The sequence below is a fragment of the Narcine bancroftii genome, chromosome 8 (assembly GCF_036971445.1).
Source record: "Narcine bancroftii isolate sNarBan1 chromosome 8, sNarBan1.hap1, whole genome shotgun sequence".
Taxonomy (NCBI): domain Eukaryota; kingdom Metazoa; phylum Chordata; class Chondrichthyes; order Torpediniformes; family Narcinidae; genus Narcine; species Narcine bancroftii.
Genome location: NC_091476.1, coordinates 54,971,472 through 54,984,508, shown reverse-complemented (window position 1 = coordinate 54,984,508; position 13,037 = coordinate 54,971,472). Strand labels below are relative to the sequence as shown.

At 41.3% G+C, this 13,037-nt stretch overlaps 1 protein-coding gene across 1 annotated transcript in view; it reads left to right on the top strand.

Moving 5' to 3' along the window:
- Window positions 1-10,186, top strand: part of LOC138740707 (interleukin-10 receptor subunit beta-like) — a 47,523-nt gene extending 37,337 nt beyond the window's left edge. Inside the window, exons 6-8 of the mRNA XM_069893756.1 lie at window positions 2,280-2,445; window positions 4,880-5,013; window positions 9,265-10,186. Of these exons, the coding sequence (XP_069749857.1) occupies window positions 2,280-2,445; window positions 4,880-5,013; window positions 9,265-10,059 (1,095 nt within the window). The 3' untranslated portion in view covers window positions 10,060-10,186. The remainder of the gene's footprint in view (window positions 1-2,279; window positions 2,446-4,879; window positions 5,014-9,264) is intronic.
- The last annotated feature ends 2,851 nt before the right edge of the window (window positions 10,187-13,037 follow it).

The window sequence follows — 13,037 nt, the reverse complement described above, 5'->3', positions numbered from 1 at the left end:
GTCTGGGTGGATATTATGACATATTACATCATAGTCACTATTTCTTCTTTCTTCTTTGGCTTGGCTTCGCGGACGAAGATTTATGGAGGGGTATGTCCACGTCTGCTGCAGGCTCGTTGGTGACTGACAAGTCCGATGCAGGACAGGCAGGCGCAGTTGCAAGGGAAAATTGGTTGGTTGGGGTTGGGTGTTGGTTTTTTCCTCCTTTGTCTTTTGTCAGTGAGGTGGGCTCTGTGGTCTTCTTCAAAGGAGGTTGCTGCCCGCCGAACCGTGAAGCGCCAAAAGGCGAGATCAGCCCACTGGCGGTGGTCAATGTGGCAGGCACCAAGAGATTTTTTTAAGCATTCCTTGTACCTCTTCTTTGGAGCACCTCTGTCTTGGTGGCCAGTGGAGAGCTCACCATAGAACATGATCTTGGGAAGGTGATGGTCCTCCATTCTGGAGACGTGACCCACCCAGCGCAGTTGGGTCTTCAGCAGCATGGATTCGATGCTTGCGGACTCTACCAGCTCGAGTACTTTGATGTTGGTAATGAAGTCATTTCAATGAATGTTGAGTCACTATGGTAACACAACAAACAATAGTTCTCTTAAAGAGACAGGCACAAAATTAACTAAGTATCAAAAAACACCAGGTTTTAACCTTTACACAAATGATTTACTCCTGCCCCTATTTCTTGCCCACCTACAGGAAGGATATCAGTAAGATTGAAAGAGGACAGATTTACTAGGATGTCGCCGGAGTTGAGTTACAGGGAAAGATTAAACAGGTTAGGACCTTGTTCCTTAGAGCAAGGAAGAATAGGGGAGATTTGATAGAGGTATGCAAGATTATGAGTGATGCAGATAGAGTGGGATGCAAACAGGTATTTTCCACTTGGATTGGGGGAGATAAATACAAGGGATCAGAGTTTTAAGCTGAAAGAGGAAAGGTTTAGGGGGAAACGTTAAGGGAAAGCTCTTCACAGAGAGTGGTGGGAGTGTGGAATGAGCTGCCATCTGATGTGAATGCAGGCTTGATCTTAATTTTTAAGAATAAATTGGATAGATACATAGATCGGAGTGGTCTGGAGTGTTATGGAATGGGAACAGGACAATGGGACTAGTGAAATTATGGTTGGCAGAGACTAGAGGGGCTGAATAACCTGTTTTCTGTGCTGTAGCTGTCTATGGTTCCACTTTAAGATCAATTGAGCCAGCTCTATTCAGCACATAAGCAACTGAGGTGACATATGGATCGCTAGAGCTCTGCCTGATGATCATTGACCTCTGTGTTACAGGTGTGTTTCCTTCATCAATGAAGGAGCATCTCTTGCCCATTTACTCTGACTCCACTCTTATCCACCTCTATCCTAATATTTCAGAGATGTTTAGTTGTGTATAAACACCAACAGACCATGAACACTTGCACCACTCACTAAATTATTGGCGTATTTTCTCACACCTCCAAGTATCTGAGAACAGCGAGAGGTCATTGCATCACGCAAAAATTTCCTTAGGACATTTGTCAGTTGACCTTTGCTGTGCAAAAATTGCACCTTGGTAGATAGATATTTTAAGGTCTGCACTGTTAACATTAGAGGAAGTTCACAATTATTTTACTGTGTTTGGGGATGTGGGAGTACACCTCTGCCCAAGAATACTGTTGAATTTTTATAGATGCACTATTGAGAGTGTGCTGACTTACAGTATTTCAGTGTGGTTCGGGAATTGTTCTGCACAAGATCATGAAGCACTCCAGTGGGGAGTGAAAACTGCCCAACAGATCATTGGAATGCAATTGCCTACCATTAAATCTATCTTCGAGAACGATGTTTAGATAGGGCGAGGAATATCATTAAAGACGCAACACACCCTAACCATCGAGCAGACGCTATAGGAGCTTCTAGACTTAAAAAGAGCTTTGTTCATGAAGCCATGATAATGTTAAATACCATTTCACAGCATTGAGCAGTGCTGCACTTATATTTCTGAATCAGTTTTTTTTAATATTCATTTTAGAATAATGTGGGTTTAATTATGTATTTTTATTGTATGTCTTTAGCGTAATGTATGTCACTCTATTTTACATTCTGGTCGATGCTGATTATGTTTCATTGGTTGGTCGTCCAGCATAATGACAGTAGTGTATCACATCACAAATTATGTATTTTCCATATTGCTAAGTATATTCGTGATGCTGCTATGTGATCAGTTTATGGAATGATTACTTAAAGTATCTCCATTTCACGCTATTCTGTACAGTACACAATGATTAATGGCTGTGTTTTTCCCCACCAGAATGTCAAAGTAATACCTGATAGAAGATCTGGAAAAGGATATTATTTGTTTGAAAATCTAAAACCCAACTTTATATATTGTGTGGTGGCAAGTTTTGAGTCATTAATTAACTTCAACTTGAAAAATGATAAAAAGATTTGTGTATCTACCTCAACCCAAAATACAGGTAATACAATCACACAATTCAAAATGGCAGCATGGCCACGAAAATAGTTGAAGTGGCAATTATTGGGGATAACAGGAGTGTGATGACCTCACTGCTTAGGATCTGAAACTCCTATTCTGCTACTTTATCTTGAGACCGTGATATTTCTACACTTTTAATTGAACTACCCAAACAGAAGTAGTGAATACTCATAGGTCCTTTTGTGATCTTATGGAGAGATTGACAGCAAAGAATAGGCCCTTTGGCTCAAATCATTGCCTATCTATGTTAATCCCATTTGCCTGGATGAGACCTGTTTCCCTCTGCACTTTTCCTATCTAAGTACCTGTACAAATGACTATAACATTGCAATTGTTCTGTCTCCACTACCTCCTCTGGCCGTTCTATATAATTGTGTGGGGAAAAAAACTTGCCTTTCATATTTCCTTGAAATCTTTCTGCTCTCACCTATGGCCTCTGAGGAAAAAGCCTTTGAGCATCTACTCCGACTATGCTGCTCATAATCTTATAAACCTCTATCAGGTCCCCTCTTGCTTCACTCGAATGAGAACAATCTCAACTTATCCAACCTCTCCTTGCAGTTAAAGCCAGCTTGGTGAATCTCTTCTGTACTCGTTCAAACACTATCGGATCCTGTCTGCAGTGTGATGATTAGAAGTGATCACAATACTCCCATATTGCAGTCTATTGAATATACTGTTCAAATGCATTAATAAGCACCCACTCTTGCACTCAGTGCCTCAGCCAAGGAAGGCAACAAATCCATGTACCTTCTTCCCTATCCTATCTACCTGTGAGGCCATTTTCAGGCAGGTATGAGCTGCAGCCCAAAACCTCTCTCTGTGCATTGTTACGGAGTCCTGAGGACCCCAAAACCCAGTAGCAATAGATAAAGGATTACTTAAACAAAAGTTGCTTTTAATTATCTTTGAACATGAAATTAAACTTTAACTTATCTCTATTAACCTACTTAACCCCCCTCTAATTCTAAGTGCACATGTGTGTAATAAGTGTAGAAAAGTTCTTTGGTTCGCAGTCCAATGTCACTGGTTGCAGGCAATTCTTGTACTGTGCACAGAAGTTAGCATTAATAAAGTTCACCAGGCTTTGGTGCTTACCACTCAGGAGGGTTCTTGTTGGTTTTCAGAGAGAGATTCCTTTTGTTCCAGGACATCCGCACCTGATTCCTTTTCAATCCGTCTTGCTGACGAAACTTGCCCCCTTCAGAGTTCTCCAGATGATCACCTCTTTCTTTCAGGTCACCACAGAGTTCCTTTCAGACAATCTTTGACGAGGCAGTCTTCCAAAGTTCGTCAGCTTGTCCCTCTGGAACCGACTTTCCTGTCTCTCTCCTCTCTCTCAGCTCCCTCCCCCTCTCTGAGGGCAAAGCTGTTCTGCCTCGGCCTGCAAAGATCACATGCTCTTCCAGACAAGCTGCTGCTGCTGCTACTTTGTTGCCTTTTGCAAAATAGCACTCTGCAAAAGTCCTGCAAAAATTCTGTGTTTTAAAATGTTTGTGTGCAACTTGCTCTAACAATCAACATTCCTAAGACCTGTCCTGCTGCTTCGTGTGGGTAACCAGATCATTTGATTTTGATTGACATTTTTTTTTAAAATTTAGACATGCAGCGTACATTGTGGCCATTTCAGCACACGAGCCAGTACCACCCAATTGACCTGCAACACCTGTATGCTTTGAAGGGTGGGAGGAAACCGGAGTATCTGGGGAAACTGCACATGACACGGGATGAATGTACAAACTATGTCCAGACAGCTTGGGATTTGAACCCCAGTCCTGATTGTTGGCGCTGTATCGGCATGGTAACCATGCTATTATTGACTCATAAAATACTGTCCAAAATAGCTTAACTGTACTTCACAACAGCCCGCGGAATCTTCCCCATTCACCTAAAAAACAATAGGATTTTGATATAACATTGCCTTCAAAAAGCTGAGAAACGCTCCCTCAATCTTTCACTGGATAGTTAATTTAATTTTATTGTGCACACATTTCCATCAATCCCACCTCCCGGATCTACTTTTCCACATGAAATTTACAATGACCAAATACCACGATGTGGGAAGAAGCCAAAGAACAGAAGGAAACCCTTATGGTCACACGGAGAATGTCCAAACTTGACATAGACAGCACTGGAGGTTACAAATAAACCAATTTTCCTGGAACTGTGAGCAGCAGTTCCATCACTTCCTGCCCAAACCTTCATTTTGCTCCATATTCCATAGAATATTACAGTACAGGCCTTTCAGCCCATCTGTATAAACCTACCCAGCAAACTAAACCACCTATACCATCTACTTTCATCATCATGAAAGCTGGTTAAAAATGGAACTTAAAATGTGAATATCTTTCATGTCTATTTGCCTTAGTGCAGGTCATTGATCTGATGTCTGACTGTTTTTTTTTCCCTGATAGATATACTGTGGCTTGCTCCCTTGATAGCAGCGGGCATTTTCATTATAGGTGTAATTGTGACTGGCATTCTGATTTGGTTGCTGAAAGAATTTACCTATCTACATTTCGTCCAGTCACAACTTCCCAAATCCTTGGTATGTAAATCACTTTTCTTGTATCTGACAGCATGGAAATGTTATGGACCCCACAAAATATCATTAAATTTGTTGAAATTTGAGTATCAGGTCCCTCCTTGTTCATTGGGAAGTTTAACCAATGAGTTAATTAACCTTAATGATGTGAGATCCCAGATTGACCTGTGCTGAACTGGTGGTACAAGCTACTAAAAAAAGTTCTGATTCTGTCTTTGATGTCATAAGCAGCAAGACCTGCCTCCTGCTTTCGAACAGTTTACTACTTTTCCTGAACTACAGGCAAAGGATGGAAGGCAGGGGATGGTCAGGTTCAAGGATGATTGGGATTAGTTTAGATATATTTAACATTTTAACGTTTCATCCATCTGAAACCTCACCTCTTCGAAATGGAGTGGTAAAATAGTGGATGAGAAATTTCATGGTGGATGGAGTTGGGGGAATGAGAAAACTCATGAAGTTGACCTTTGAAATGGAGAGGATTGAACATTAGAAATGCTGGTCATAGAACTATGGAACACTATAGCACAGAAGACAGGCCATTTGGCCCTTCGAGTCCATGCTGACCATCATTTCGCTAGTCCCACTGATCTGCTCCCATTCTATAACCCTCCAGACCTCTCTCATCCATGTGCCTATCCGATATATTCCTAAAACACAAAATCGAGCCCGCATTCACCACATCAAATGGCAGCTCATTCCATACTCCCACCACTCTCTGAGGAAGAACTTTCCCCTATTGTTCCCACTGGACCGTTCCCCTTTCAGCTTAAAACTATGACCTCTCATATCTCCCACAATCTAAGTGGAAAAAGCTGACTCGCATCCATTCTGTCTATACCTCTCATAATTTTGTAAACCTCTATCAAATTTCTCATCATTCTTCTACAGTCCAAGGAATAAAGTCCTAACCTGTTTAATCTTTCCCTGTAACTCAACTCCTGAAGACCCAGCAACATCCTGGTAAATCTTCTTTGCACTCTTTCAATCGTATTGATATCCTTCCTGTAGTTAGGTGACCAGAACTGCACACAATATTCCAAATTTGGCTTCACCAATGTCTTAAACAACTTTAAAATAACATCCCAACTCCTACACTCAGTACTTTGATTTATAAAAGCTAAGATGACAAAAGCTTTCTTTACAACCTTGTCCACCTGTGACGCCACTTTCATGGAACAATGTATCTGTATCCCAGATCTCTCTGCTCCTCCACACTCCTCAGTGCCCTATCATTTATTGTGTATGTCCAACTTTGGTTTACCCCTCCTAAATGCTACACTTCACCCTTGTCTGCATTGAACTCCATCTGCCATTTTTGGCCCATTTTCCCAGTTGGTTCAGATCCCTCTGAAAACTACCTCGCTGTCCATAACCCCTCCTATCTTTGTATCATCTGCAAACTTGCTGATCCAATTTGCCACATTATCATCCAGGTCATTGATATAGACAACAAGCAACAATGGTCCCATCATGGATCCCTCAGTCACACCACTAGTCACAGGCCTCCAGTCTGAGAAGCCACCATCCACTACCACTCTCTGTTTTCTCCCACACAGACAATTACAAATCCAATTTACAACCACTCCATCGATACCTTCTAGCCTCCCATGTGGGACCTTGTCAGGCCTTAAAGTCCAAGTAGACAACATCCACAGCCTTTCCTTCATCTACTTTCTTAGTAATCTCCTTGAAAAGCTCTACAAGGTTCATTAAACACGACCTACCACACACAAAGCCATGCTGACAGTCCTTAATCAGCCAATGGACCACACACAAAGCCATGCTGACAGTCCTTAATCAGCCAATGGCTATCCAAATACCTATACATCCTATCTCTCAGAACTCCTTCCCTTAATTTACCTACTACTGACATCAGGCTCACCGACCTATAATTACCTGGATTATTTTTGAAACATTTTTTTTAAACAACGGGAACAACATGAGCTACCCTCCAATCCTTTACCATCTCACCCGTGGCTAAGGACATTTTGAATACATCAGCCAGGCCCCCTGAAATTTCTACACTAGTCTCCCTCCAGGTTCAAGGGAATATCATTAGCGGCTCGAGGGAATTATCTACCATTATTCACTCTGAGGTAGTAAACACTTCCACCTCCTTAATCTCCACATGTTCCATTGCACTTCTGTTTGTTTCCCTTCCTTCCTTATACACTCTGCCAGTTTCCTAACTAAATACTGATGCAAAAAAAAAAACTGTTTAAGATCTCCACCATCAAACGAGGCTCCACATATAGTGGACCAGCCTGATCTTCTAGGGCAGAGGTGTCAAACTCAAATTCACGGAGGGCCAAAATTAAAAACTTGGACTAAGTCGAGGGCCGAACTAAATATTTATTGAAAATTTTCAACAACATCTGCATGTTTTCTCTTCTTTCAACATATGTAATGTTAAACTTTTTCTTATTAAAATAAATGTTTAATAATAGTTTTGGATAAACTCTTTCCAGAAGCATTAACAAATGAGAAATAAAATTTTCAATAAATAATATTTCTCTATAGAGGATTTGTCAAATGTTGCTAGTGTGCAACATAAATAGTAAAATCTGAGGGCTATTGAGAATGTGGGAGAATAACATGATTCCTAAAACAATCAAATGGGTGAGCGATTGTGGGCATGAACTCTAGCAGGGTTATTTGCCATGCCCTTTTTCCATTGGTACAGATATCCTTTGATTTACACACTTTTCAAGTTTTATGCCTAATGAGCTTGTATCCAGGTGCAGGACCATTTTTAACCAGGAATATATTTATCACTGTGACATGAAACTATTGGAAGATCGTTTTATCTTGAGATTAAAGTTCATAATACTTACTCAGGCCTGTGTGCGGGAGGGCGGGGTTTGCGGGCGATCAGGTTGGACAACGACAGTGCAGGGGCATCGGCTCTCGCTGCAGGGCGGCATCTCGGCGGATCAGCGGCCCCGTAATCGTGAGTCGCGGATCGGCCTGCGGCAGGGAGGGGGAGTGGGCAATGGTCCTGGCGAGGTCAGGCCCGAGGCCTCCGGTTCTGGGCGCTGGGAAGCGGCCTTGGCTTCCCCTGACACCGGCCAGGCCCCAAAACCAGAGTCCACGGTGAGACCCTGCAACGTAAACAGAGGAGGTGGGGGCGATTAGCAGGCTGACGCCAATGCATTCTGGGATTTGTTGTATTACTGTGCATGCGCTACACTGGCGCAGCGGCCAGCGGGCCACCTCTAATACATTTTTGAAATTGCGGGCCAAATATAATTATTTGGCCCGCGGGCCAGAGTTTGACATGTGTGCTCTAGGGGATCAATTTTATCCATCATTATGCTTTTACTCTTAATGTACTTATAGAAACTCTTCAGGTTTACTTTCACAACCTCATGTCTTCTTTTTGCCTTCCTGATTTCCTTCTTGAATATTTTCTTGCTTTTTCTCTATTCTTCAAGTACCTCATTAGCTCCTTGTTGCCTATACTTGCTATACACCTTCCTCTTCTTCTTAACCAGATCACCAATATTCCTTGAAAACCAGGGTTGCTTATGCCTGTTAACTTTGCCTTTAATCCTAACCGGAACATGCAAACTCTACATTTTCAAAATTTTGCCTTTGAACGCCATTCACTTACTTAACAGACCCTTGCCAGAAAACAACTTATCCCAATCCACGCTTCCTAGATCCTTTGTCATTTCCACAAACTTTGCCTTCCTCCAATTTAGAATCTCAACATGAGGACCAGACTTATCTTTTTTTCATAATTAACTGGACCCCAAATTTTCACCTACTTGTATGTCTGTCTATTATACTAATAGGAGATTAAGTACTGCACCCTCTCTCGTTGGTACCTCTGTATATTGATTTAGAATTTTTTCCTGAACACATTTCACAGGGGAGTCCCAGCCGATATTTGGAAAGTTAACATTTGAGATATTTTCTCTGATTAGCAATGCCACTCCTCCCCCTTTATCATGTCTGAAGGAGCAGAATGCCTGAACATTAAGATGCCAGTCCTGCCCCCCACACCCCCCTCTCAAAACCGTCTCACTAATCCAATAATGTCTTGAATGAACGGAAGCATAAACTTAGCTTCTAAATGGTGCTTTTGATGTATATTTGGTTGCAGAAGCAAAGGCAAGGTGGTCAACCATGAATGTACCATAGCCTCATGATTTGTTGATGAATACTATATTGTTAATTCATTTATCCAAGCCTATTCAATACCACTAAAGAGAATAATGTTTAAAATTAATGTCTCTACCCTAACAGGTCATTATTTCTCAGGATTTTCATGTGAATCTGCAATGCCAAGAGCTTGATGAAAATCTGGAAGATGACCATCTCTCTTTCATTGCACACGATGATCACTCAAACGATCATTACCAGAAAAGTCAGAGAATTGCCGTTGGATTCATTGATGATATCAGTGAAAAAGATTTCGACCAAAGTAATGGGTTGAACTGTGTAAGTTATGAGTGCAACAGGCTTCTCAAAGGAACAAACTGTGAGAATGAGAGGCTTCCTTCTTCTTCACAAGCATCTATGGAAAACAACAATGGTGCAGGTTTCACCAAAAACATCAGCCCTGGTGTCCCAGCAACCTCTCATTTACAGTACCGACAGATGTATAAAGATGCTGAAGAACCAAGCAAAATGACTGTTGAAGCCATTCCACCACCAGAGTCTATGTATCACCATTTTGGTTCGGTTCATAAAATTAAAATAGAGACCAATAAAATAGAACTTTGGAACTGTGTTGACGTTCCTTTAAGTTCAGTGAAACTTTCCATCAATGATGAGTTGGAGAAGGACCATTTGAAAGTCAACTCATGTGCAGATGAGACATCTGATCAGCTGAAAGTTGATGACTTGTGTTCTCAATTTACTTCTCACTTGACAGCAGCTATTAATCCACCTCTAAATGGTATTCAGGGGTATGAAGCTCAATCTATTAAACTACCTCAAACTGAAGATAACTACAAGTTTCAGTACCTGGTCCAAAAACCATGCTCTTATATTTCTGATCCTAACTGGATGACATTTTCTGAATATGAAGCACACTGAAAAATTGAAGGAGAGATGTTTTTTTTTTCCCAAATGATTGTCAAATTTCCTTGTAAGCTATTTGAAGCAGTATCATTCTTCTCTGGTCACCAGAGGATAGAAATGGTGTTGATTTTAACATTTGTGCTGAGGAAGAATTGCAACCTCATGAACAAATGTTAAAATCAACACCATTTCTATCCTCTGGTGACCAGAGAAGAAAGATACTGCTTCAAAGGAGAAGTGGGGAAAATTCCCGGCTTCCAAATCGACATTTGTGCTTCATTCAATGTTTTTGTTTGAAGATTCATGAACAAGTGAACAATTTATTTATGATATCTGGATCTTGCTGACAATGCCTGGATTATCTCCATTAAAGAAAATGAAGTTTCTTCCTGTATTTTGGTACACTTGACAAAAAAAAAATTCAAAGTTTGTTCAAACCCTGAACTGAAAGACTAATTTAGAATCAAACTGCATGGGAAGGTCTACAGCCACTCAGAGACAGATGAATTATATTGGCAGGTGATCTTTCTGAAGGATATCAGTGACCCAGATGGACTTTAATGGCATTCATGTAATTTCCTGGTTATCATTACTGAGATTAATAAAAATGGATTATCTGGTAATTATCTGAATGTTGTTGTGGGAAGGTGTGTGCCAGATTCCAATCCATCCACCAAACACTGAGCAGCTCCTTGTATAGGAGGAAGCTGTTGCGAATGACTTTTACTTGCTCATTATCCTACAAGGCCGACAACAAAGTTTGACCATTGTCATGAATAATCTTGCTATTGTGCTTTTAAAATGTTTTCTGTGATGCAAGAGAATGCCGACTTATTTTTGCAATACCTGGATGGCACGCAGAACTAAACTTTTCACTGTACAGGAGTCAATAAAACAAACTCATGGACAAGGGCGGAGGAGGCCAGGACAGATGTGTGGCAAATAGAGATGTGGGAAAGGGCTGAAGTTATGGCAGGGTAAGCCACATTTTTTGAAGAAGGAAGACAACTTGGATATTCTGGTGTGGAAGACCACATCCTGGAGATGATGCCATGGAGAAAGAGGAATTGTGAGAAAGGAAGATAATCCTTACAGGTGACAGGGTGTGAAGAGGTTTCATCAAGTTAATTAAGGGAGTTGGTAGGTTTGTAGAAAATCTCTGTTAGAAATTAAAGTACCTTTAAAGAAATTGCTCGAGACAAAAATTGAGAACAAAGAACATTTATTACTACAACAATGCAAAGTTGGGTGCTTCCCCTTACCCTGGGAATACACACATATACTGGGGCTCACCCAACTTTTATACAGTCAATTTCAGTATCAGAATGCCCTCCCCCTTACATTCTTCTGCCCCCCTGGATGGGTTTGGCATAGGTAATCCTTCCTGCCTACGTGCAGTTTCAGTACACTTGGAGGACCAGGGGGTATCCTGTGGGTGCCCCATCATGTCATTGTCCTTATTCACACCTTCCTGATTCTCTGGGCTACAGTCTCTTGATATGCAGAGTTGACTCATTCTATCTAGGGTTAGCTAATTTCATATGTATAAATCTGTGTATGGTTAGCTAATTAGAAATGTAGGACTTGGTACTTCTGTCCAGGGCTAGGAGACCCTTATCTGATCCAGACTACCTCAACTTCCTACATTCTATTGTACCTTACCATTCCTTATCTTAGTCCTATGGTCTTGTCACAAAGACTAGAAGATTCTTATGTTAATCGTGCTGACTCTGCTTTCCTGCATCCTAAGCCCCAAGCTTATCCTGTTTGAACTGGTTACAGCCATTTACTGATGAACTTTAGTTTCTTCCATGTTCATAATTTTAGGTCAATTTTCCCATCTCTCACAATCCACACTTTTCTTTTAGATCAGTAATACTGATCTTTCACCATGATCAGTGTTACTGATCTTTGGTTACTAGTGTCAGTGTGACTGATCCCCCCCCCCCTCCTCACTTTTCTTTTAGATCAGTAATACTGATCTTTCAAGTGTAAGGTGTAGTTTTACCCAGCTGGTCAATAACCGAATTGTAATGTCTGTGTAAAGTCTTTAGGTAGGGGAGCACCATGAAGGTCAGAGTAGCGAGTCCAGCTGCTTATTAGGGTTGCGAGTATCAGGCTCCAGCTCTCAGTAAAGAGTCTAGTCCATCCCACACGTTGAAACATTGAAGCAGTGTCTTTGAACCACCCGACTTTTGTAAGCGTTGTCCTGACGAAGTCTGTGAGAGACGCTGCCTTCAGCAGCGAACGAGTAGTCAGGCGGTTCCGTTTAATTGTGGCTAGTATCTGATGTCCTCTTCAGCCCCGAACCCTAGGGCCACCGATCTCCGAAGGCTGTTTGGAGCCTGATATTAAAGTGTCAAGCAGCTCACGTTGTTGGAAACTGGTGCTCCCCTTCACGGGGTGATGAAAAGTGACCAAGCTGGGGGGGGATTGTTTCTTGTGATTTAACTGTGTGTTGCAGCTTGTCTGCTAACATTAGCATATGTATCATTGAACTTGTGAGTTGCAGCCTGTCTGTGTACATTAGCATATGTGTCAACTCTCTCTCTCTCTGCTACATGTACAATCCTGACTACCATTCTGTCTGTCTTTGTCCCACCATGTCCTTTGTGCTATCGCCTCAAAACTCTTGTCTCTAATACCTGTGTAGGCTACGATACAAATTAGATGTACTCCACTAAAGCTGTTCAGTTCCCCTGGTCCGTATTGGGATCCCTTATATCCCACTATGACTATACATTAAATCTATGCCCTGTCTACATTCTAAAGGAGCCCAATTGTAACCTCTGCTGCCCCTATTCCAGGGGGGGACTTAAAACATTAACGAACAATATTCCAAAAAAATGAGTAAACAACAATGAACAATAAATGTAAAGCTCATTAAAAACAGCAATAAAATACAACAATAACTGAATAAACCACCATAACTGTAAAGCTCATTGTCAACAGCAATAAAATACAACAATAACTGAATAAACCACCATAACTGT